Below are 27069 nucleotides of genomic sequence, written 5' to 3'. Positions count from 1 at the left end.
GAGAAAAGCGCCCAGTGCCTGGCACTGGAGCTTACAACACAGGGCGGTGCCAGCTACCCTCGCCGGCTCGGAGAAACCCCACTTTTCTGGAATGGCCGTCGTCTGTACCTGGGCACTGTCCATGTAAAAACTGCCAGAGCCCCACAGTGCCCAGCTGTTGCAGGGCCAGGTCTTCTGCTTGCAAGGCTACTGCCAGGTCCTCACCCCGAACTTCAATCCCAAATGACACTTCCTTCACCTTCAGGACCAAAACTGACACCTGTCAAAAGAGATTCTCTTAGTTTTGATTCCCAACTTGGTGCCTGACCCAGAGCCTATCCCCCAACAGAAGAAAAAAGCTTGGCAGCTGACCGAGTGAAGGACGAGGTCACCACTAGCTGACACTGAGCTGTTGGTCTCTGGCAACCCCTGGCCACAATTATCCAGAACAGGGATTCCTTGAACACCACTGTCATCCAAGACACTTGTCACAGGCACTGGTGGGACAGACTCTGGACCAGATTCTGCATGAAGAAGGTAATGAAAAAGGTCAAAGGTCAGAAAGGTCTGTTCACATCTATCCTCTAAAAACAGCAACAAACTAAAAAACAAATATAACAGCTGGGCATTTGATATCTAACTAGAGAGCTGGTGAATTTAAGGACTGTTGTTTTTTAAAGTGCAATACTGTATTTGGTCAACAGATAATCAGAATATGGTATAGATATACAAAGAACAATATCTGAACTTAAAATGAAAGGAAATTCTACATTATACACATTAAAACCTAGAGTCTTGCATACACTGTATCAAATAGAATACACAAATCATAAAAAGACAAGCAAGTGGAGTATGGTAACACATGCCTAAAATCCAAGCACACAGGAGACCTAGAGAGGATCATAGGTTGGAGGCCAACCTGGTCTGCACAGTGAGACCCTGAATCAAAAAGCAAAACCAGGAACTGAAGAGATGGCTCAGTGGTTAACAGCACTCACTGGCTGCTCTTGCAGAGGACTTGGTTCTGTTCTCAGTGGCTCACAACTGTCTATAATTTCAGCTCCAGAGGATCTCATGCCGCCTTCTGGCTTCTGAGGGCACTTATCCTCACATACACATACACATACCCATATACACACACACAATTAAAAACAAGTATCTTTTTAAAAAGCCAAAACTACGCCGCCGCCCCCCCCCCTGCAAAAAATAAAAATAGAGAACAAGTGTTGGCAAGAATGTGGAGAAGAGATGAGTGGTGGTGGTGGCGGCAGTGCACGCCTTTAATCCCAGCACTCAGGAGGCAAAGGCAGGAGGATCTCTGTGAGTTTGAGGCCAGCCTGGTCTACAGAGTGAATTATAGTGAGTTCCAGGAGAGCCAGGGATACACAGAGAACCCATCTTGAAATACCAAAAAGAAAAAAAAAAAGAGACTGTGGAGAAAAGCAAACCCACTCTAGCTCTGTTCAAAGGAAATAGAGTAGTATAGTCAAGGAATGTGCACACTGCCTTGTTTATTGTAGCCCAGCCACAATTACCAAGCTGCACAAACAACATGTATCCATTATGCAGTGAATAAAGAAAAGTTTGTGTGAGTGTGCAGGCAATATGGACAGAGGCACAAACCACATACTGTCACTTATATGTGGCATAGGAAACAATCAGACATATTGCAAAGAATAGAATGATGGTTACCATGGAGAGAATATAAAGGTGTTGGCCAGAGGGTATAATCATTCAGCTGGACAGGAAGAGTAGATGGAATATATGTGAGATGACATCTATTACCACATAAACACACACATCACACTTTGTCACTCTCCAGTGAAAAATAAAGGGAAAGAAGGGACCAGTGGTACGACTCGGTGTCAGAGCACTTGCCCAGCACACTGAGCCTCGATTAGAGCAACACCAAAACCAATAATTATAATAGTATCAAAAGGAAAGACATAAACATGTTCTTCAAATATTCTGAAGGAATCATTTAATAAGTTTCTATTTTGATAAGCTAAGAGCATGTGACTTCCAAAAGTGATAAATTTAATTCCTGAAAGTTAACCATTGTATGGAGATAAAGAGATGGCTCAGCGGTTAAGAGCACTGACTGTTCCTACAGAGGAACCGGGTTCAATTCCCAGCACCCACAGAGCAGTTTACAACAGTCCAGGACTCTAGTTCTAGGGGGTCCAGCATACTCTTCTGTCCTAAAAGGGCACCAGGGATGCACACAGTATACTTACATAATTCAGACTAAACACTCATACACATAGTAAATATAAAAATTAATATAACTAAACATAATAAATAATAAATAAATAAATCTTTCAAAAATTAAAAATACCCAGGCAAAACAAAGCCCAGACCACAAAGCATGTACCACTGAGAACAGATACAAAATCAACTCTGGTCCACTGGTCTTGTGGCTCAAAGAACTCCTTTGACTTGAATATTTTTCTGTAATAAATGTTAAGTATTAAACAATAACGTGTAGGAGAGATGGGAGTGATGGTACATACTTGTAATCCCAGCACTTAGGAGAGTTAGGAGAACAGGGAGGGAGTTCAAGGCTAGTCTGGGTTACACGAGACCCCCCACCCAAAACAACAACAACAAAGAAATAAACATAAAAATAATCTAGGAGATGTGGAAATAAAGCCATAAAAACATGAACTGAATTTTCTCTCTTTTGTTTTGGTTAGGAAAAATACCTATTTCCTCCTGTCTCAGCTGCACTGGAATCCTGCTGGGGGAAGCATTAGCTAGAGAGCGAGCACACTCTCTGGACTAATGCAAATTTCCTCTTACATACCGGACTCCAAGAGCATCACAAAGCTATCACTGCCATCGCTGTCTACTGAAATCCGGTCTTCAGGGCCACTGCTGTCCACTGAGACACCATCAAATGACTGCTGAGAGACTGTCCTCTTCATGGAGAAAAATCGGAGCCGGGCAGCACCTCCACTCACTGGGGCTGCTACCCCCTCATCTGACTTGGCCATGGCTTCCCTATATTTAAAAAAAAAAGTAAAAAAAAAATCACCAATTCAGCTTTGAGGACCTGCTTGTCCCCTCTCAACTCACCCAGCCTCAGGCTGATACATTTCCCTAGCTCAGACAGTTAATGCGAACACACACTTGCTGTTTGAGCATTTTAACTACCTAAACATCTAATAACATAAAATCTCAAGGTTATTCAGGGTCATGCCATTCACAGAAGAGGCTGACTACCTACCACCCTAGTGATAATGAGTAGTGCCAAAGCCCCTGCATGCACTTCACAAGTCTTGTTTTTATGAACTTGTGTATGGGGGTACACGCACATGTATACACATGCACAGATGCATGGTTTCTGAGGTAGCCAGAAGAGGGTGTCAGGTTCCCCGGAGCTGAGTTACAGAAACAAGGTTGTGAGCTTTCTGATTCGAGTCCTGCAAGAGCAGCAAGAGCTCTTAAAGGCTGAACCATCTCTGCAGCCCCATCCCACAAGTCTTGACTCAACTGCTCTGGAGAGACGAGAGTACAGGGTGGGTAGGCTGATGAAGGCACATCCCCTATCCTCAGAAGACAGACTGATAAATAGGTATGTTTTATGAGACTGAGTCACACATGCCCTAAGAGGCCAGAGGAAAAATGGTCAAGAATGGCACTTCAGGAAATGACATTTCCTTTGGTTTTGAAACTAAAGTTTTGCCTTGCAGCCCTGGCTGGCCTGGACCTTGGCATCCTGAGTTCCAGCATACTAGGTTCAGGAGCCAGCACCGAAGCATGTCCTTGAAGGACTATGGGAGAGCCAAAGCAGACAGCACCCCAAGAGGAGAAGAGCCCAAGCCAAGGTGCTCGGCACAAGGTGAGTGCGTGAGCAGCGCCACCTGGCTCGGCTCAGGTGCGGTGGGGGCTGGGGAGGAAAGGGGACAAGGCTAAGACAGATGGATGAAGAGAAGGCTAAAGCCCGCCCTTCCAGCTCCACTCTCAGAGGTGAGTCAACAGCTGAAGTGGGATGAAGAAAGACCCAAGTCCTCCAACCACCATTAAGTGCTTCTCACAACCACACAGACTGCATCCAGATCATACAAAAAGTCAAAGTTGTGTTTTTCAAACTTGGTGGAGGCGATGTCTTTTTAAGACAGTGTCTCAAACTCCTGCAGTTCTTCTAGACTCCCAAAGAGCTGGGATTCCACAAATGTGTGGCTGTAAAAATTCTTAAAAATGGAGCTGGAGAAAGCTTGGTGGGTAAGAGCACTGGCTACTCTTCCAGAGGCCCTGGGTTCAGTTCCCAACACTCACATGGCAGCTCACAGCCACCTGTAACTCCAGTTTTGAAGAATCCAACATCCTTCTGGCCTTTTCAGATGCTGTGTTCACGTGGTTCACAGACATAATGCAGACAAAACACTGAACACTAAAATTAACACAAAATAAATCTTTAAAAAGTTAAAAAAAAAAAAAGAAAGAAAGAAAGAAAGAAGGAGACCAGGTATTGGGGAATATTACTTTAAACTAGGCAAAGATGTGTTATATTCATTTATGCTGCATTTGTTTAATTATGTAAAGTTGTATTGCTAGCCAGGCAATGGTGGCACATGCTTTTAATCCCAGCACTCAGGAGGCAGAGGCAGGTGGATCTCTGAGTTCAAAGCCAGCCTGGTCTACAGAGTGAGATCCAGGACAGGCACCAAAGCTACACAGAGAAACCCTGTCTCGAAAAAACAAAAACAAACAAATAAAGATGTATTGCTGTTTCACTTTGCCTGCCTAAGGCACCTCATTGGTCTAATAAAAAACTGAAGGGCCAGGAGAAGGAAAAGGAGCCTGGCTTTCAACCTTTATCCCACCACTCAGGAGTTACATGACATTTTTTTCTTTTTGACACTTTTAATAAAATAGTAATAACTCATGTTCCAGAGGAGCTGTATGATCCTCAGCAAGTTTTTGCCTTGCTGAGCTGTTTCCTATTAAATGAGGCCTGCTGGGATGGAGAGATGGCTCAGGGGTTAAGAGCACTGACTCTTCTTCCAGAGGACTTGAGTTCAATTCCCAGCACCCACATGGCAGCTCACACCTGTCTGTAACTCCTGTTTCAGGGGACCCTGACTCCCATAGTAAAACCACAAATGCATATAAAAATAAAGTAAAATATATTAAAATGAGGCCTGCTGTCAGTGTGTCCCATAGGATTACAGGAATCCAGTAGGTAAATACCACACTAAAGGCAGAACCGGACACACAGGAACTTTCAGTCTAGTATTATTACACACTGGTCCCTTTTTGCATATGTGTGTGCTTATGTGTATTCACATGTACATATGTGTCTACAGATGCATGTGGAGACCAGAGGTCAACAGAGGTCAACATCAGGTGTCTTCCTCAACTGCTTCATCACATTATATTTTGAGACAGGGTCTCTCAGTTAACCTGGAGCTCCCCAACTCAGTTAGAAATGGTGGCCAGCAAGTCCAAAGGGTCCTCTGTCTCTTCCTCACTAGCTTTAAGATTACAGGCAGATGTCCAGCTTTCTTTTATGTTAGCGCTGGGTATACCAACTAAGCCATCTATCTCCCCAGCCTGCCAAGGACCCCTGTGAGGTTTCCTCCCCTTCCTCCCTGGCTGACTACCCTAGCAGGCACTGTACACACAGGCACTGCTTAGAGACCCACTTAGGACAGTTCATACAGAAAAGGCTCCAAGGAGCTGGGGAGATGGCTCCTCAGCTAAAGCATCTGCCAGGCAAGGATGAGGACCAGAGTCTGGATCCCTAGAACCCACAAAAAGCTGGTGGACATGGCATCCACCTGTAATTCAGGTTTGGAAGGCAGAGACAGGCAAGCTAGCTAGCTAGACTAGATGCATAGGTGAGTTCTTGCCTCAGTGAGTAAAGTGGAAGAGGAATCCAGAACGAATAACAACATCAACCTTGGCCCTCCACAAACATGCACACCACATAAAAATGGGGAAAGAGGGCCTGGAGAGCCAGCTCAGTGGTTAAGAGCGCTGGCTGCTCTTCCAGCAGACCTGAGTTTAATTCCCAGAATCCCCCTGGTGGCTCACAACCATCTGTAATCCCAATCCCAGAGGATTTGATACCTTGGGCACTGCACTTATATGCAGATAAAACATCTATACACAAATTTATTTAATGGAAAAGAAAAAAATTCCTTGACTGTAATGCCATGGTCTGTGAACCACCAAATGTCCCAGAAGAGACTTCATCATGCCACATTTTCTTTCTTTCTTTTTCCTTTGGTTTTTGAGACAAGGTTTCTCTGTATAGCCCTGGCAGTCCTGGAACTTGATCTGTAGACCAGGCTGGCCTCGAACTCATAAGAGATTCACCTGCTTCTGCCTCCCAAGTGCCAGGATTAAAGGGATGCATGACCATGCCCAGCTGTCCCATTATCTTTCTAAAAGCTCGAAAAATTCACAGAAAAAGCCATCATTTCCAACCTCCTGACTATGCCTTTCGGTTTTTCTTTCATCCTATTATATCCTCGATGCTTGGCACAGGACCTACCACACAGTAAGAGTTCAACACTATTTCCCTTCTCCACTGCCCCGGCAGATGCTAATGCGGCACTGCCAGGGAGAGCACAGGCCAAGGCATAGCTCTTTTGTTCATCAGGTCTGGGTCAAAGAGCAGGACCTGTCTCAAGCATTACTCTCCTCAGCTATGAACGAGAAGTACACAGTTCTGCAGCTACTTTACTGGGCTGTTATGGGGATCAAACTAATCAAAGAGATTACAAGATAACCCAGTGCAATGACTATTACACCAGAGTCAGGCGCACTGGCACACACCTGTAATGCCAAGACTCAAGAAGGTGAGGCCAGAACACACAAAGTTACATTTAAAAGAAAAAAAAAAAACCTGTTTCAGCGCTAATAAAAATTTTGTTCCTGTGTGAGGGGAAAAAAAAAAAAAAACCCACACAAACAGAGAAAGTTTGTTCCAGACCAGCCTGGGATATATAGTAAGACAGTGTCTTGTCTTCAAACACAAGCAAACAGTATTTGGGCTAGGAGTATGGCTCAGTGCTAACAGAACTTGCCTAGCATTTGTGAGGTCTTGGTTTCCTTAGCAACAAGAACAGAATACAGATGCCAGGTACTGTTATTCTGATACAGCCTAATCTGTGTTGACAATTGTAAGGCTACACATCCTGAAAAGCTACAAATGTTGAGTTGAAGCCTTCCCATTCAACCAGCCTTTCTTCCCCCTTGGTAATTTATTTTTTATTTATTTATTTTTGGGTTTTTTTCAAGGCAGGGTTTCTTTGTGTAACAGCCTTGGCTGTCCTGGAACTGGCTTTTTTAGACCAGGCTGGCCTCAAACTCACAGAGATCCACCTTAAAAGTGTGTGCTGCCACCACCCGGCCTATAATTTATTTTTATTTTATGTTCATTGGTGTTTTGCCGGCATTTAAGTCTATGTGAGGGTGTCAGAAACCCTGAAACTGGAGTTACAGACAGACATGAGTTGCCATGTGGGTGCTGAGAACTGAACCCAGGTCTCTACAAGAGCAGCCAGTGCTCTAACCCCTGAGCCATCTCTCCAGCCCCCACCAGCCATTCTTTCTCTAAGGGTACACACGGTAGGTAGCCTTGAGCCCAACGGTCAGAACTGGAGGAAAAAGCAGTAACTGGAGGAGGCTGAGGACCACTCACTTGGTGGGAGGCAGGGACAACATCTTGTGCATGGTGGAGGTCATTCGATCTCTACCCAAACTGAAGGCATCCCTAGTCAAGGACACAGCTTCCTTGGTGAGGTCCATGGTGGCATGGAGAGCCTCTTTTGTGGCATCCTTGGTCATGTGAATAGCACTGGACAACTCCCCCTCAACGTTCCTCAAGGGTCTGGGCTCCCCTTGTCCATTCATAGCAGCACCCCTACCAGCTGGGTCCTTCAACACAGCCGCCGGTGAGCTGACGGTCTGCGCTCTGCTCCACTTCTTGGCCTGGAGAGACTCCACTGCCTCATGGCTCTTCCCTGCTGGCTGCTGTGCAGGCGAACCAAAGTCCTGTGGCGCTCCATCATCATGCAGCCTGTCCTGGGATGCATCCAGATTTTCAATGCTGCCGACCTTCGGGACTTTCTCAGGGCTTACTGGGCCCTGGTCTGAGGAGGCATCAGACTTCAGTTCCCGATCCTCCGACGGAGACAGCTCTGAGTCTATGAGGCTGGTGGTATCTGAGCCTGCAGAGTCGGCTTCAGCAGTCGCAGGGGTAGGATGCATGAGGAGAGCCACCTCAGCACTGGGGAAGAGGACACCCACACAAGCTGTCTGGTCCTGCAGGGGAGACCCAGTCATGGCCTCTGTGTCCTTGGCCAGCTGCTCCTGAAGCCCCTGAAGCACTTCCTTGAGGCGAAGCAGAGCCAAGTACTGGTAGTGGTCGAGCCTCACTCGGACGTGGGCAGGGGAGTGCACAAGCATGTGAACATCCGCCACACCCTCCAGCTCTGCCACGAGCCCTCTGTGGTCCACACCAGCATCACCTTCTCTCATAACCTCTGGGGTTTCAGTAAAGCCTGACAGGCTTTTCAAGTCTCGTTCAGTCTTCGACCTCTGATGGGACACAGACTCAGGGGCAAGAGCTTCAGAATGCACAGGACTGCCAAAGCTGGCCGACGGTTTGAGCCTTCCCTCTGAAGCCAAAAGGAGCCTCCGTGCCTGGGCTTGCTGCCAGCGGAGAGGAAGGCAGACCCAAATGGACAAGGGGAAGGGGGCCACAAAATTCAAGCTATGGCCTTTGAAGTTCTCTGTGCCTTCAAAGTCCAAGGAGATCTCGGTGAAGTGCAGAGACCAAAGATCCTGGGAGGCTGCAGGCCTCTGAGGAGGGAGGGAGCTAGGCTGAGCTGGGAGGGAATCCATCTGGAAAGCATGGTGCAGGAAGAGCATGTGCAGAAGGCTAAAGCCCCCTGGAACCTTAGGAAAGTGACAATAACTAGAACGAAAGAACTCAGCAGCAGCAAAACCCCGGAAGAGACTCTGGAGGTCTGGACAACCGCAGTGCGGGGCATGCCGAGTATTGGTGGCGACCATGCCTGACATGGAGAAGACGAGTGCCTGGGGACGATGCAGCTTCGCCTGCTCTCTCTTCTCCAGCGGGAAGCTCACCTTCAGAGAGAAAACAAAACACAGTTAGTTAAGGCTATCTGGGCAGACGTGGGCATCTGTAGGTGATTTTCTTTCTTCTATCAAGTGGACACAGTAGGACTGTCGATTACAACCTTGAAAAACAGCTGTGTCTACCAACAAGTGCCAAAGTCCACCTCCACCCCTACCTTCAACCAGAATGCATCCAGTCGAATGTCCAAGTGTTCATCTTTTTGCCTTGAATCTTCCAGCTTATAGATAGCTTTGAACTGCTCCAAGCTGCGGTATAAATCTAGGCAAAAGAGGTTTCCCCAAAGCAAGCTGACGGGATCCATGGTAAATGTCAGACCATTTAACTGGATGTAGAGATTAGGACAGGGGACTGGAAGCAGAGAAAACAAGGATAGTCATTACAGTGTAGCAGCTAGACTCTTCCAACCAGCTAACGTTTCACTATCATAACAGCAAAGAGACACCCTCGTATACCGCAGTTTGTTTGTGTTGTTTTTCAGACAGGATCTCACATATCTCAGATACCCCAGACTGATCTCAAACTTACCATGTAGCCATGACCTTCTGCCTCCACTCCCAGAGTGCTAAATTTAGTTGTGTACCTCCACAATCAATCTAAATGGTGTTGGTGATGAAGCATGGGGCTTCATGCATGTCAGGAAAGAACTCTCAACTGAGCTCAACTGCAGCCCCAGCCCCAGGCAGAGTTTTTTTGTTTTTGTTTTTGTTTTTGTTTTGTTTTGTTTTCCGAGACAGGGTTTCTCTGTGTAGCTTTGTATGGTGATATTTTATTTGTACTGAAATGTAATTTTAATTTTATGTTAATAAAGTTGCCCTGGGGTCAGAGCTATTAGAGCCATAGCAAGAGCGTGGTGGTTAGAAGAGCTAGGTAGATTTCTGTGTGTTCAGGGATACAGCCAGTATTGGAGACATACGCCTTTAAGACCTGGAGGGCGGTACTTACAGGCAGTGATGAGGCAGTCATGTGGTTGGGTTTACAACCAATGAGAAGGTAGAACAGAAAGACTATTTAAACACAGACAAACAGGAAGTAGCTCTCTCGCGGGGAAGTTAGGAGCACTGCAGGAGGTAAGATTTTATCTCTGAGCTCTGACCTCTCGGCTTTCTCTTTTACATTGGCTCTGTGTTTCTTATTTTAATAAGACGATTGGTTACATCTACATCTTTGCGCCTTTCCTGGAACTCACTTGGTAGTCCAGGCTGGCCTTGAACTCACAGAGATCCGCCTGGCTCTGCCTCCGAGTGCTGGGATTAAAGGCGTGCGCCACCACCGCCCGGCCCAGAGTTTTTAACTTGGACACATAACACTCCTAACCACAAGTGAGACTGTATACTCTGCTCTCAGAGCTGACAAAGGGAAGGGCATCATTGGAAGAAATGGCGAGGCCAGACGCTTACCTGGAAGCTCCTGATTATCTGGGAAGTAATACTCTGTGAACTGTACATGGATGGCAGCCACCTGAGTCGGGAGGTGGTGGCGTTTGCGGCTGCAGGAGAGCAGAGTGGATGGCTTCTTACTTGGCTGTCCTGCTGTAGAAACCTAAGTAACCACAAGTCACTGTTAGCTGGCCACAGCAGCCAGAACACGACCGTTTCCTAAGGAATACAGGCCTCTGCTATCCCCCACATCCTTCCCTGAGACTCCGGAGCAAAGAGTTTTCCACACGTTCCAGACACAGTCACAATGGTTCTGTACTATTCCCAAGCTGCTGTTCTGTTTGGTTTGGGGGATGGGTCTCACATAGTTTAGGCTGGTCTCAAACTGGCAATGTAGCAGAGGATGGCCTTGAACTCCTGCCTCCACCTCCAAAGTGCTAGGATTATAGCACCTCAACCAGTCCAAGTTCCTTTCAGCAGGAGGTTGTAATACAGCATTCTGAGACCATCCCAAGGGCTTTCTCAGAGGCCATGCTCAACAGAAACTGACCAAACTATCCATCTCCTCAGAAGAGAGGCCAACAGACCCTGGCTTCCATATCTAGGTTCACACTGTTCCTAAACTATCCCACACCCTCCAATGTCTTCCTGTGCCTTCACCTGGTGGATGTCCAGGTCATCCACTCGCACAACCAGGCAGCTAGAGCGTAAACGATTCCATGCTGGAGGCCCAAAGGCAGCCTGCCAGCCCTGAGCAGGGCTTTTGTCAAGAGGGCTCTTTCCAGGATTAGAGAAAGAATCTAAATAAAAAGGAAAAGGAAAAAGGAAGTAGACACATTCATTATTAATAGAATTTAGAAATTAAAAACCCAAGATCATTAATAGCATGAAGCACAAAGAGAGCTCACACTGGTGGCAACTTGTTAACAGTCCCCGAGTGCAGGACAAGCCTGCTGACAGCCCTGTCACTGCAGCCACTGCTGCAGCCGCTGCTGACAAAGGGACTCCACACTGGCATGACACTGTGGGATGCAGCTAGGTGAGCAGAGCCTCCACTGCTTCACCTCCTGCAGCTAGCCAGAGCCAGAGAGCAGAAGGTTCAACAACTAGAACCTCCAGGTCCTCAGCACCCACCTGCTTTCTTCCTGAAGGCAGAGTCGACCCCCAGGTGCCATGGCGGCTTCACACTGCTCTCCTCATGCCACTTCTCCATCCTACTCTGAAACTCCATCTGCAGTTCCTGGGCCCAGTGGCTTCGGGTCTCCATGGCCTCACAGTGCCGCACCCAGTGTTTACAGCTGTCACCTGTGGGGTAAAGAAGAAAAGGATTTGGGCCCAATGTCACAGACCAGTGTTCCAATGTTTTCTTACTGTCCAGGATAGTCAGAGTTCAGATTAGAAACCAACTCCAACCCAGAAGTTCCCGGGGTAAGAGGAAAATGCCCGCTAAGAGCACCCATCTTCTTCTAAACCCCATGTGTAATTCTCGTTTCCCAAGGGCCTCAAAAGGGCTCTTTTTGACTATGGACTACTAGACGGTTTTAAACCTAATGATCTTGAGGGTCTGGGAGCAGAATCCAAAGCACCACCCACTTCCTCCAGTCATCAGCAACAGTACACCACAAAGCCTGCAGATGTCCTCACAGGAAGAGACTCCCAGCAGCCCTCTGAGCACATGTAGCAATATCTAGCACCCTTTTGCTGGCTGGTCATGTGTGAACCCAGAAATCAATTATCTGAGCCATGTCAGAACACGTTAAATGTCTCTAACCTGCCCAGTGAAAGGGATAGTAGTCAAATGCCATCTTGCGGAAGGTAAGCTGCATGGCACCACCTGTGAGTCTGTTTGCAGAGACACCTATGAAAGAAAGACACAGGTAAACAGCACTGAGGAGCAAAGAAACCTAAGCATCACTTGAACCACCACCAAGTCCTCTGGAGGGTGGAACGCAATGCTCTTGGCAAGAGCAACCAGAGTTCTGAACGAATGGGCCCAGATCTATGCTTTATACTACAGAATATACAAATACTCCTTTGTTCCATTAATGGATAAGAAACAATAATAACTGTTTTAAATTAGCTATTTTAAAGCTATTAGTACTTAAAATTTAAAACTATAATTGCTGATAATGTTTGGGGATTTTTATTGTTGTTTTTTAGGCAAAGTCTCAAACTCAGGCTAGTCTCAAACTTATTAATCATCTAAGAGTGACCTTGAGCTTCTGATCCTCCTGCCTCCACCTCCCAACTGCTAGAATATAATACGTACAACTACAATAATGCATTCTTTTTGTCTGGGGAAAGGATTTTTTTTTTTTCAAGACAATGTATCTCTCTATGTAGCCCTCACTCCTAGACCAGGCTAGCCTCAAACTCACAGAGATCCGTCTGCCTCTGCCTCCTGAGTGCTGGGACTAAAGGTGTGTGCCACCACAGCCAGGCTTGCTTTTTTTTTTTTTTTTTTTTTTTTTGGCAGGGGGAGATATAGGAGAGGGGGTGGCTATTCTTGAGACAGGGTCTTGCTATGTGGCACAAGGTGCCTCAAACTCATGACAGCACTTCGCTATAGCCTCCAGAGAGAGCACTAAGATCACATGTATGCACCACCACAACCAGCAAGTGCACTACGTGGCCCTGGCTGGCCTCAAACCCAAGAGACCCATCCAGGACCAAAGGCATTCACCCCCACACCAAGTCCCTCAAACTCAAGACCCATCCAGGACCAAAGGCATTCACCCCACTCCAAGTCCCTCAAACTCGAGACCCATCCAGGACCAAAGGCATTCACCCCACTCCAAGTCCCTAAGCAACGCTGGGAAGAACTTACTAAATACTTCCTCTGATGGAAGATGCCCTATCTACTCTGTCATTCCTCATGTCTCGTCTTCGTATGGAAGGGGGTCACTGCAAGACCAAGGAGTAACAAACTAGAAAGGCAGCGTGGCTTGGTGGCCCAGGGAAAAGACAAAAACAACTATGTACCCCTGAAACAATTCAAGGGGCAAGTCTACAGCAGGAGTTGTAGCTCAGTGGTACAGCAGCTGCTCAGCACTCACCAAGCCCTGGGTTCAAACCCTCAGCACCACCTAAATAAGGACGTAAGTAAGAGGCAGACAGCAAACAGGGCCACAGAGAAGCTAAAGCACGAGAGAGAACCGTCACATGTGAGCACCGGAGAGCACGAGAGAGAACCGGCACGTGTGAACACCAGAGAGCACAAGGGAGCAAAGGAACGAAGACAGGGCAGGAGTAAGCATGAGTCAAAACCCCGTGCAATGACTGTCAGGGGTCCCCAAAGTCAGCAGGTCATCTCACTTGAGCCTGACAATGGCTTTGAGGACAATAAGCAAAGACTGATTTCACTCAATTTCATAAATGAGGTTATTCCAAAAAGTTAAGCAGGGCTCATAAAGAAATGTCAATCATTCTGAATAAATAGAAATACACGCCGGGCAGTGGTGGCGCATGCCTTTAATCCCAGCACTCGGGAGGCAGAGGCAGGAGGATCTCTGTGAGTTCGAGGCCAGCCTGTTCTCCAAAGCGAGTTCCAGGAAAAGCGCAAAGCTATACAGAGAAACCCCATACACATGTGCGATACTATGTTAAGCATGCCATTAACATAACCTCCCTACACATATAAATACAAATTATATAATTGAGGGAGGGATTGAGACAGGGTCTCACTATATAGCCCTGGCTGTCCTAGAACTCACTGTGCAGACCAGAATGGCCTTGCACTCACAGAGATCCACCTGCCTCTGTCTCCAGAGTGCTGGGATTAAAGGCGTGTGCACCACCACATCTGACCACCACAACATAATAAATATAAAACATAATAAAACGACTTCAAACTGAACGTTCTGGCTCTAGGGAAAGCTGCGGTGGAGCACTGTTTGTTTAGTACACACATGAGGTCTGGGCTCGATCCTCAACTCCAAAAACGAGGAGAGAAATCTGAAAACTCTGAGTTTCCTACGATTGAATTTACTTTTCCTAAAATCCCCCAGCAGTGGTTCTCAACCTCTGGCAAACACCAGCACTTCTCAGGGGACTTGGGGAGGAAAACAGTCTGATGCTGGTTGGGAAAAGGGCCTGCCACATGTCCTGTGGGACAGGTGGCTCCAGCACACCCTACAGGCTGGCGAGCACTGCTTCAAGCCAACACAGAGCTACCGCAGGAGGGCTGGGGCCTAAGCAACACCTGTGATTAAGGGAGCTAACTGAAGGCTGGATGCCACAGTGTCTGTGGGAAGAAACCTTCCTCCTAGGCTCTGCCAAGACAGACAATGATGTGCAAGCAGCCAGGCGCAGCCCCCATGGGTACCTGGCTCCCGGGACTGGCTGTCATCACAGATGTGCAGGTCCAGGCGGGAGATGAGGAGATGGTAGGAAGACTCCTTCACATCAAACTTCTCAAAGTACTGGCTGAGGCGGCTACTACTGCTGCTGCTGTTGCCCTGGCTGCCACCAAATGCCTGGGCCCAGGTCTGCTGGGCACTGGGGGCAGGCGGAGTGATCTACATGGGACAGAGACAAAAACACCATGGGCTGGAGAGACAGCTCAGGGGTTGAGAGCACTGACTGCTCTTTTGATTCCCAGCACCCACATGGCGGCTCACAACTGCCTGTAACTCCAGTTCCAGGGCTTCAAACACCCTCACACGGGCATACATGCAGGCAAAACAGCAAGGCACACAAACTAAAAGTAAATTATGTATTTAGACAGACAGACAGACATCAAGTCCATGCTGAGAGGCTCCTTCTGATGCTTCCTGAAGCGTAAGTCCGAATGAATCAAACCACAATTTAACACATCCCTTCTGTCTCCCATCTTCCGTCTAATCTCGCACTCAGCACGACCCGAGGAAGCAGCCCAAACTCCCAAAAGCCTGCCTATGACAAGTAACTGTCCCAGTGTGTCCTCAGGTTTGAGCTGCCCTGCAAGTTCTCACCCACTGGGACTGAGCTGAGCCCAGTCGTCTCTAGAATGCCCTCCCTGGGGCACTGCCGTGCTGGGTGGGCAGTGCCCCTTCTCCATGCTCCTGCAGCACAGGGTCTGCCTGTTATAGCCCCTGGCAAACCGTGCACTAACAACTTGTCTACTGTCTATCCTCCAAGACAGAGCAAGACCCACGGGCAGGAATGAAAGGCCACACCGCCTCCCTTCTTTGGAGACTAGTTCCATCTGACATACGGGAGGAAGCCAGTGAACACAGCAAATGAAAGAGGTCAGGAGCAGGCACCACCACAACCAGTGACCTCCATAAGCAAGCCAGTAAGCCTTCAGCCCCCCCACTGGCACAAATCAGGGCTGGCCAACTGCCTCCCAGCTCCACAAGATGTCCAGTCATCTCTAACCTGCACAGGCTCGGGAGCCAGGCTCTTCCTCTGCTGGGCTGACTTCTCCATGGCCTCACTCAGCGACTCAGCGTACTTCATCATTGCCTTGAGCTGTGAGTCAGTCAGCACCCAGAGCAGGTCATCCAGCAGGAACGTCAACTTGGAGGCCACCACATTGCAATCTTTGGTCTGAGGGGCCACAGAGAACACAGTTTAGCACCTTGTATCTTCCAAGGCCTTAAAGTGACTGTGGCCTGGTTTTCAAAGGTAGCTTTTCACCTTCCAGGAGGTAAAAAAGAATCACCAAGCACTTTGGAAAGCCTACTTCTTACAAAAAAAAACTCAGGTTTACTTGATTAAGAAAAAGCACCAGTCAACCTCGAGATACTTAGACCAGTGTGTACATAATAAAACTGTGGTTTCTAAAAGTACCAAAACGATGAAAAAAAGCTTCTCTCATGCTGATGGGGCCAAAAACCATGTGGACAGAGGAGAATATCAACTTGCAGAAGTATTCTTGGCATGGGGAGCACACACTCACTCTTCTCTTGAGGGCTATCTGGATCCGGCCTTGGTTGGTAATGAGCCTCAGTGGAGTGGTAACTGGGTCCTGATCACCATTATCCGTGGCATCTGCCTCAATTCGAAGTGTCTGCCAAGTTATTTCCTTAAATGTTAAAACCTGGAAGGAGAGAAAACAAAACCCCTGATTCTATGGCTCCAATGAACCAAGAGACGAAAGAACCGAGGGGACACTCTCAGCCAGCATCCTAACTGAAGGCAGTGGGACCAGATCTGTGCCTGAGCACTAACATTGGTCAGAAAGGATCCCAGCTTTCCCAAGAGTGGGGAGGGCTCCAACCAGGAGCAGCATCCTCCAGGGGTTTCTCCTACTTCAAATCCCTCCACTCACTCCCCTCAGAATGCTAAGGCTGTCTGTCACCTCGCCTCGCCGGGGATCAGTGATGCGGGTCAGACGCAGGTCACTCTGCTGCCAGAGGGGGTTGACACTATAGCCCTGGAGCTGCCACAGTTCAAAAGAAGCGTGGAAGGCCTTGGAGTGGATCTTGATGGTGATGGAATTGACGATGATGAACATCCCCTCCACCACCTTCTCAGCAAAGCCATACTCACTGCAAACAATGAGGGAGACGGTCGTTAGAACCAGCAGGCTGCGGGCACGACACTGCTCCCGGAAGACAGCAGATCCAGCTACAGATGTGACTACTTGTCTTTCTTCTTCTTGGTTGGGTTTTTTTTTTTTTTGTTTATGTGTATTAGTGTACTGCCTGCATATATGCCTGTTATATATCACATGCTTGCAGTGCCTGGAGTCCAAAAGAGGGAGTTGGATCCCTGAAACTGGAGTTACATACAGATGGTAACAGTTGCTGTATGGGTGTTAAGGACCAAACCCAGATCTGCTGAAAGAGCAGCCAGTGCTTTTAACCTCAGAGTCATCTCTCCAGCCCCCTAAGTTTATATAAAATCTTCAAAGACACAGAATACTTTAAAAGGGAATAGGAAGAAGAAAAAAATACAGACAGGTCAGGGGTTAATAGTGTCAACTCTACTCAAGAATGCTTCCACCTCCACCCTGCCTAGTACAGCCAGAGAGTTCCTTCCCTCTGAGAAGCCAGAAATGGCAGAGAGAGAGAGAGAGAGAGAGAGAGAGAGAGAGAGAGAGAGAGAGAGAGAGAGAGATGCCTAGAAGTCCTCAGGCTGTGAAAAACACATTGTATTTTATTTATTCTTTGACCATTTCATCCATGTACATGATGCATTTTGGACACTTTCACACCCCTTACCTCTCTTACCCCTCCCCTACTCTCTCAGCCTCTGCTCTTCAGGAGTCCTCTTCCTACTCTAATGAAACAGACATTCTTGAAATGGAATTCCTTTTCTTCTGTCTTCTTTATTTTTATAAGGACTAGAAGCCATCAAAAGAACTCAACCCACATATAAGAGGTGTGGTTGTAAACTGCATTGTTGACTTGGCCAAAGAATTGTTGAGTTAAAACCAATTCTGAAACCATTTCTCATTACAAGAAACAAACAAGATATCTAGAGCCAGATGGTGGTGGCACATGCCTTTAATGCCAGCGCTCAGAGGCAGAGGCAGGCAGATCTCTGTGAATTTGAGGCCAGCCTTCTCTACAGAGCAAGTTCCAGGACAGCCATAGCTACACAGAAAAATCCTGTCTCAAAAAAACAGGACACGGGGTGTGTGTGTGTGTGTGTGTGTGTCTAGAAATTATAGCTGAAAGTACACACTTATATGCAATTTAGTCACATAGGATAATAAAAGGTCCAAGAGCCCAATAAAAATAGAACAAAGTATACATAGTTCACAGAAAAAGACATCATCAAACCTTACACATAAATCAGAACTACAGTGACACCTTGGAGTACAGCTAAGTGACCAATCACTTGCCTGCCATGGAACAAGCCCTGGATTCATCCCTAACATAATAATAATGAAAAAAGCTGTGACTCACACCTCTAATCTCAGCATTCAAAAAATAGAGGCAAGGGGTTGGGGATTTAGCTCAGTGGTAGAGCGCTTGCCTAGCAAGCACAAGGCCCTGGGTTCGATCCTCAGCTCAAAAAAAAAAAAAAAAAAAGTAGAGACAGGCAAATGGTCATGAATCCCAGCTTGCTCTGGGGATCTCTTTTCCACCTCCAGAGCTGAGATTACAAGTGGACCCCACACCCCTCTGGCATGACATGAATGCTGGTGATCTGAACTGCAGGCCTCATGCTCACAAAGCATGTGCTTTACCCGCTCACCCATCTGTGCAGCACCTACAGATACTTCTTTAAGGAAAAAATAAATTAAAAAAGTAAAAAATGCTGTGCCGGTGGACCACACCTTTAGTTCCAGCATTAGAGAAACAGAGGAGGCAGGATCTCTGTGAGTTTGAGGCCAGCAAGTTCCAGACCAGTTACACAGTGAGAACATGTCTTGAAATAAGAAAGACAGAAAAGAAAAAAAATGAGAAGTTATATTCCTTTAAAAAAGGAAAAAGAACCCCCCACCCCTCTCCAAAAAAGAAATATGAATATAGGACATGAAAAAAGTATATAAAATGTTAAAAAGCAGATACAATTTGGTCAACTGTTGGGAAGAATTTGACAGTTTCCTCCAAAATCAAAACTCCCCATACCATTATTACCCAAACATTTCCCTCCCTCAGTGTTCCTCGAGAGAACAACAGCACACCACCACACAAACACACCTGAACGGGTGTTCACAAAAGCCTGAGAGCACAGCGCAAACGACAACAAGTGAGGGAAAGGGGCATGCCAGCACAGCCTGGAATCCCAGCTCTTGGGAGGTAGAGGCAGAAGGGTCAGGAGTGCAAGGCCAGCCTGAGCTACCTATAGTGAGTTCAAAGGCATCGTGGGCTAGTAAGACCTTTCTGGAGTTTGGGGAGGGTTGTATTGTACCATATCATAGAATGTAACTCCAGTTCGAAGCTCTGTGTCCCCCATGTTCACACTGCAGTAACATAATAACATAGACTGTGGAGGTACAATACGGCACCTAGGATTTGCTTTCAGGTCCTGGAGCACATAGGAAAAAGACTGGCAAAATGCTGGTAATTATTGAGGTTTGATATTTGAAACACAGAGATTTGACATACTAGCCTATCCGCTTTAGGTGTGTTTGAAATTTTCAATAATCAAAGTTTTATTTTGAGCCAGGAAAGTGTGGCACACTTATAATCCCAGTGTTCATAGACGGATGTAGGAGGATCATAAGTTTGAAACCAGCCTGGACTATAGTGAAAGACAATCAATCAATCAATCAATCAATCAGTCCTTTCACTGGGCTCAAGTAACTAACCTCTGTCCTGAAGCAAGGGCAATGGGAGACTGTCCATTGGGGGGGCGAGGATCTTCACAGGTTTTCATCTCCACCTCCACCTTATCTAGACACTGAAATAAAAGTCACACAGAACTAAGCATCCATACAAACCTCACACCTCACCAGCAAGACAGCACAGGCTGTGCTATAGCCACCCACAGCCAACACAAACCACACTTCTTTCTGTCTGGATCCCAAAGGAAATGTAAAGATAGAGCTTGAGAAGTAAAACTCATTATTTTAAAAAACTAACAAAGCTTGGCAGTGGTGGCACATGCCTTTAATCCCAGAACTTGGGAGGCAGAGGCAGGCAGATCTGAGTCCAAAGCCAGCCTGGTCTACGTAGTGAGTTCTAGAATTGCCAAGGCTATTTTAGAAAGACCTTGTGTCTCAAAAAGCAAAAAAGACAAACAATTACTTTCAAGTATGAAAGGCCATTACCAAGCAAATTGGATGTGTCTTCAACTTGGTCCACTGGATCTGAAAGAAGAAAGCAAAGACACAGGCCTGTGACCTCAAGAAAACAAGCCTCCTGTCCCAAGACAGCCACAGCACTTGGACCCCATTCTCACCCGGATGGAGGCCCTGTTGCAGTAGACTCTGGTAATGGCTAGCCAGGTGGGCAGTTCCAGCACATTCTGCAGAACCTCTTCATCCAGCTCCAGGTTGGTCAACTGACCCTCCCCTTTCAGGGTGCTCAAGTTGATCTTGTCCGGGGAAAGATTCTTAGTGAACCTGCAAAGAGTGATAGGAAAACACCACTGTTTCTAGGGCAACATGATAAACTGTCACTTACAGTCAATCGTCCCACAATCTCCACATCACAAAAGGTATGAGGTGAGACTTCTCATTCTTCTATGATAGTCACCATCCTACTGACGGAGTGTGGTGGGGAGTCTGGGGAAATGCCCACAGGAAAGTCCTCTAAAAACAGAGCTGCTGGGCCCACCCCCCTCACTGTGGCACCATGCTCTGCAAGGTCAGGATGCTTAAAAGCCAGGAGACTAAACCACTTGCTTTCCAGAATCAGTAAGTGATGACGACTTAGTTCAACTCTCAACCTACTATATTCAACTAGTGAAGACCTACTAGATTCAATCACTGACCTACTACTAGACTCAACCAGTGACCATCCAGATCAAATAGTGACACAGTAGAATTGACTATTAATCCAGAGACTTTTTTTTATTTCCGAGACAAGGTTTCTCTGTGTAACAGCTCAGGCTGTCCTGGAACTCATTTTGCAGAACAGGCAGTGGTGGTGCACACCTTTAATCCGAGAACTCAGGAGGCAGAGGCAGGCAAATCTCTGAGTTCAAGGCTAGCCTGGTCTACAGAGTAGGTTCCTGGACAGCCAGGGCTACACAGAGAAACCCTGTCTCAAAACAACAAAAGCAGAAGAAAAAGAAAGGAAAAGAAAACTAGAAAATGAAGCTTCCTCACAGGTCCTTCAAAGTCTGTACATGGAAACAGGCAGATGGGTGAGAAAAGACAGCCAAGAATGTTCTCAGCAAGGGTTCAGAACAAAGCAAAGGGGTACAAAAAGGCACCCCATAAATCCAAGAACAGAGGAACGCCTAGGATTCAGTGAAAACCCAAGGGGACTAATTTGAGAAGAGCAAGTACACTGGGAGGGCCCTGCAGCTACAAGGGCCAGAGAGAACCCGAGCAAGCAGAGCAGTCCAGTCTGTCCACTCCGGAGACCGGCCTTCTCAGTGCCTTTGGAGGCCACAGGGAAGAATCAAAACAAACGGGACAGATTTGGGAGAGAGGTGGTCTAAAGCAGTGGTTCTCAACCTTCCTAACCCTGTAGCCCTTTAATATAGTTCCTCATGTTGTGGTGACCCCCAACCATAACATTATTTTCGTTGCTACTTCATAATTTTGCTACTGTTCTGAATTGTAATATAAATATCTGTGTTTTCCAATGGTTTTAGGTGTCCCATGAAAGGGTTGTTCTACCCACAAAGGGGTCACAACCCACAGGTTTAGCACTGCTGGTCTAAATCATGGTAGGGATGGAGGAACAGACCAGCAACTGGGAAAGCAAACGATTATACTTTTTCATAGCACAACAGCAACAGACACCTTTGTAGACTCTGAAACAGTGACAAGCTGATTACCTTACTGATGGGATCCGAGAACAAACCAACACCTGTGGTCTTCCCTAAGGGACTGATCCTGATTCACATTGAGACATGGAGTCTAAATACTAAAGGAATCACACAACAGAACTGCTACCTCGGAGTATGCCATCAACAGAATCCAGACTGGGAGACTCCAGACTCATGGCAGGCCAGTCTTCTCACTGGCCCACACTCTCGGCTCTCATCCTCACTCCCTTTCCTGGAGCATCCATCAGCAATCCACTTTGCTCCCTAACCACTGAAGCTCCTAGCCTGCCTGCCCTTCTCCCCATTCCCGGAGTCTGTAACACACATTCTTGTCACAATCCCAGCAGCCTCTGATGTGCAGCCATGCCTGCTCAATTTGCTCTTCCACCTAAGACGGAAGCTTAGTTTACACATTCTTCCCAAGCGGTGACTGTGACTGAACAAACTTCTCTGCTAGCTAACAACTCCCAAATCCTTTCTCATCTTTTTGGCTGGATCAACTTAAGCCTGCTCTTCTGTGTGACAAGAAAAGCAGATGAACCTCATCTTGCTACTGCATCTCAGGGTTGCTATCTTCTGTCGAAATAAGCAATGTGTTTTGCCCTCCAACACTAACTATTCTTGTGTTTACGTTTATTCTTGTCTTAAATGCTAACAGTTTAGACCCAAGTTTATACTTAAGAGCTTTGCCTCCACAGGTCCCTCTCTTTCTCTAAGCTATGTCTCAATCAATGTCTTTCCTTTTCCATAAAAATCACAATGTGCACTTTTTTCGTACATTATTTTTTCATTGTGTGTATGTGTGTGAGTATGGTAGGTGCACTCACGTCAAGGCAAGTTGTTGGGACCCTTGTGGGTCCCAGATGGGGCGCAGGTTGTCAGGTAGCAAATACAGTTACTCTCTGACCTTTCGTACAAATAAAATCAGGATGAGAACCAGCAAGAAACACTGCTCTTCCTTACAATCAGGAGGCCCCAGGCTGGCCCCAAACTGGCAATCCTGCAGCCTTCACGGCACGAGTTCTAGAATTGCAGGTACATGCCGCCATGCTCAGTGGGAAGATCTTTAAAAGAAGAAGAGGAGGAGGAGGAGGACTGGAGAGCTAGATCAGAGGTAAAAACACTCATGGAACCCCAGTGACAGGAGAGCCAACTCCCACAAGTTATATATACACACATACACATATACATATATATATATACACACACACACAGAGACCAAAGTGTTTTTTAAAGAAGAATATAAACCTTACAACTGATGCTCTGACAAGATAAACTCTAAACACAATAAGCTATATATTGTTAGCACTGAGGAGTGATTATACAATGAGATGTAACATAACTAATTTCTATATTGTGTTCTTTACAAAATATCTCTCTAGAGTTTGATAGAAAATAAATGGCATTTCTCAGGGCTGGAGAGATGACTTGGTGGGTAAGAATGCTTGCTGCTCTTGCAAAGGACTAATTTCGGTTCTCAGCATCTACATCAGGCAGCTCACAACTGCCTGTAATTCTATCTCCAGGAGACACAGTATCCTCTTCTGGCTTCTGTGGGCACCCATACATATGCCCCCCCCACACACACACACACAAATTTTAACAACAGCTTCAATCGTGTTGCTTATAACTTATTTTGTTGTTTAAGTGACTTATATCAGGCCCTCCCAGCTTTATTCTGACACTCCTTTATCTGCAATCAAGCCTGCAGGTATGGGTTCCAGGATCCACAAAATCTGTGGGTGCTCATCTTTTAAATAAAATGGCCTATTTGGGGCTGGAGAGATGGCTCAGAGGTTAAGAGCACCGACTGCTCTTCCAGAGGTCCTGAGTTCAATTCCCAGCAACCACATGGTGGCTCACAACCATCTGTAATGAGATCTGGTGCCCTCTTCTGTATACATAATAAATAAATAAATCTTTAAAAAAAATAAAATGGCCTATTTGTTTATAACATTTACACATCCTCCCATGTATCTGGTTTCCTGAAGATGGGTCTTGCTGTGTAGTCCAGGCTGGCCTTGAACTCATGACCCTTCTGCCTCAGCCTAACAAGTGTTGGGATTACAAATGTATCATCACACATGGCTCCTTTTTTCCTAATATTATTAACAGTTACCTCAAAACACACCTGGTGGGCTGGAGAGATGGCTCAGTGGTTAAGAGCACTGGTTGCTCTTCCAGAGGACCTGGGTTCAATTCCTAGCAGTCACATGTCAGCTCACATCTGTCTGAAACTCCAGTTTGAGGGGACCTGACATCCATGGCAAAACACCAATGCACATAAAGTTGAATAAAAAAAAAAAAAATTGTTTTTGTTTTTATTTTTTTTCAGACAGGGTTTCTCTGTGTAGCTTTGGAGCCTGTCCTGGATGTCGCTCTGTAGACCAGGCTGGCCTTGAACTCACAGAGATCCACCTGGCTCTGCCTCCTGAGTGAATCAAAGGCGTGCGCCACCACCGCCTGGCCAAAAAAAAAAAAAGTAGGGCGTGGTGACACACGAATTCCAGGACAGGCTCCAAACCTACACAGAGAAACCCTGTCTTGAAAAAAAAACAAAAACACCTGGCATAAAATGCACTTAGAAGCTTCTCAGAAATGTTTAGAGAAAGATTGGGGATACAGCTAGTGGTATAGAACTTGCCTGGCATAATGAAGGCCAAAGAAAAGAAAATGTAAGGATATCCCCCTTTGCAGTCACCCATAGCCTGCTGAACCTGTGTAAGTAGAATAAACTTACATAAACCTTTTTATGTAAGGTTATAGTGTAATATCATCAGAAATCTTTCTGAACTTCACTATCCCAAATGAAATTAGCAAAACCCTTCTTGAGAATGCCAGGGCTAATTCATGTCCCTCCTAGCAGCAACCCCCACCAAGACGCTGACTGGTGAGCACAGGAGGCACTAGCTGGATGATCCAGTACAAAAGCAAACAGCATTCATCAAACATCAAAAGCGGAACACTGCTACTGAAAGTTCTTCAAGTTGGGGGTGGGGATTTAGCTCAGTGGTACAGTGTTTGCCTAGCAAGTATAAGGTCCTAGGCTTGGTCCTCCTCACCAGAAAAGTCTTTGGTACATTACCAGGACTGCAAACAGGCTTTCCCTACAACAGTAATGATTGTGACAGTAGGCATCACTTACAACAACAACAGGGATACTGCCTGAGTGATGTATCCTTAGGTAATTATCACTGGGCATACTTACATGAATCTAGATATAATGGCACACTGCACACCTAGGTAGAGACATGTGCAAGCACACTGTATATCTGGTCAGTCACTGACCAAAATACAATACGAAAATGCATAACTGCATCTTCTTCATCAATAATAAAAAGGATACCACCTTAAGCTTCTCCAAAAAGGAAGTAAAGGTTCCTTACAAATAAAGCACATGCCTAACACACATGAAACCCCAACCAGACCCCCTGGGACTACAAACAAGTAAGAATTCAGTAGGACATGTTGGCACCTTTAATCCCAGAACTTGGGAGGCAGAGGCAGGTGGATCTCTGAATTCAAGGGCAGCCTGTTCTACACAGTGAGTTCCAGCCCCAGCCAGAACTACTTAGTGAGAACATCTTTAAAACAAACAAAAATTCCCTGAACTAGTATTTCCTAAATTTTACAGCAATGATAAAGAATAGGTTTTTAAAGGTGATCAGCCGGGCGGTGGTGGCGCACGCCTTTAATCCCAGCACTCGGGGGAGGCAGAGGCAGGCGGATCTCTGTGAGTTCAAGGCCAGCCTGGACTACCAAGTGAGTCCCTACACAGAGAAACCATGTCTCGGAAAAACCAAAAAAAAAAAAAAAAAGGTGATCAATGGAGCCAGTTGTTATGGGGGAGGGGCAGAGGTTTCCTGAACTGAGGCTCCTTGAATGCCAGGAGATGTCCAAGTGGCCCTCTCATTAACTACACAAGGAATTCCAGCATAAACCCTGAGTCAATCATGGAGTCCAACTGGATTAGACTGATGCTATGATGAAGTCAACTGTCCCACATCAGCCTCAGAAGCCAGATGAAACTCTCAAGGAATAAAAGGAATCTGAATTCTTGAGAAGAACCTTGCTGTGTACATCTCTATCCTCTATAGTCCCTGGCACAAACTTTATTCAGCATTTGTGTTCTAACTGAACACAGTATCTATGATGCCTCATAGGCCAAGGGTGGCTAAAAAGGCTAATGGCAGTCTGGTATTTGTTCCAGTCGAGTATATGGGGAAACATTTTCAGGCCATCTGTTACTATTACTGACTACAGACGCTTAGATGAAATCAAGTTGGAAAAACACACTGATGAACTTCATCTCTGCCAGAGAAACACAATCTGCCAAAGAGGCAATAGAAAGGCTCTCAATCATCTTTGCAGAACTGTAACATGATGTTAGGAAGCCAGAGTTTTTAAACCTGCAGACTCAAAGAGCCAGAAATTTTCTTTAAGTCAGGGTCTCAAGTAGCCCAGGCTGCCCTTGAACTCAGTACTTGGGAGGCTTGCCTTGAATTCCTGATCCTCCTGCCTCAGATACCCTAGTGCTAGGGTGGCAGGTATGTGCCAACACGCCCAACCAAAAAGGATTTTAAATAACCATTAATTCAAGCTGGGCAATGGTGACCCACGCCTTTAGTCCCAGCACTGAGGAGGCAGAGGCAGGTGAATCTCTGAGTTTGAGGCAAGCCTAGTCTACAAATCAAGTTCCAGGACAACCAGGGCTACATAGAGAAACCCTGTCTTGGAGTTAATTAATTAATAGCCATTAATTAAAATTCTATAATTTGCAGATGAAGACATAAATCATCAGAAATGAGAAAGGGCTGCCCAAAAGTCATAGCTAGCTGGTGGTTAAACTAAGCACACCACAGAAACGGAACAGAACCCAGCATTCACTCCACTCACTCTACTACCCTGCCCCTGGACACGCAGACAGCCGAACTTGCAGTAACTCCTCCCTGTGCTCCAGATCCACAAATGCGCTCTGCTCTTTCACTAAGATGTATAACAAGACCCAGTCTCAGAAATCCAAAACCAATGGGACTGGAGAGATGGCTCAAAGGTTAAGAGCTCTGGCTGCTCTTCCAGGGGATCCAGGTTCAATTTCTAACACCCACATGGCCGCTCACTATGTATATAACTCCAGTTCCAGAGGATCTGACACTCTTTTGGCCTCCTCCAGCACTGTATGCACATGATACACAGACATACATTCAGGTAACAATTGTACAAAAAAATGTAATAAAATAAACCCCCAAATGCTGAAGACTTTTTTCT

At 46.3% G+C, this 27069-nt stretch overlaps 1 protein-coding gene across 2 annotated transcripts in view; it reads right to left on the bottom strand.

The window, feature by feature from the left end:
* Positions 1–27069, bottom strand: part of Uhrf1bp1 (UHRF1 binding protein 1) — a 46840-nt gene that overhangs the window by 8187 nt on the left and 11584 nt on the right. For both annotated transcript variants that reach the window (XR_005090176.1, XM_028888349.2), the window contains exons 2-17: positions 20260–20422; positions 20129–20167; positions 19667–19758; positions 16760–16949; positions 16358–16498; positions 15835–16005; positions 14801–14993; positions 12248–12334; positions 11611–11781; positions 11137–11276; positions 10498–10639; positions 9255–9448; positions 7637–9087; positions 2786–2982; positions 352–503; positions 109–259 (exon numbers count right to left, since the gene is read on the bottom strand). Coding sequence is in view for 1 of the 2 variants with exons in the window: in XM_028888349.2 (XP_028744182.1) it covers positions 109–259; positions 352–503; positions 2786–2982; positions 7637–9087; positions 9255–9448; positions 10498–10639; positions 11137–11276; positions 11611–11781; positions 12248–12334; positions 14801–14993; positions 15835–16005; positions 16358–16498; positions 16760–16949; positions 19667–19758; positions 20129–20167; positions 20260–20422 (3674 nt within the window). In the remaining variant the exon portion in view is untranslated. The remainder of the gene's footprint in view (positions 1–108; positions 260–351; positions 504–2785; positions 2983–7636; positions 9088–9254; positions 9449–10497; positions 10640–11136; positions 11277–11610; positions 11782–12247; positions 12335–14800; positions 14994–15834; positions 16006–16357; positions 16499–16759; positions 16950–19666; positions 19759–20128; positions 20168–20259; positions 20423–27069) is intronic.

The sequence above is a fragment of the Peromyscus leucopus genome, chromosome 16_21 (assembly GCF_004664715.2).
Source record: "Peromyscus leucopus breed LL Stock chromosome 16_21, UCI_PerLeu_2.1, whole genome shotgun sequence".
NCBI lineage: Eukaryota > Metazoa > Chordata > Mammalia > Rodentia > Cricetidae > Peromyscus > Peromyscus leucopus.
The sequence above is the reverse complement of the archived record's forward strand: the minus strand, read 5'-3'. Positions and strand labels throughout refer to the sequence as shown.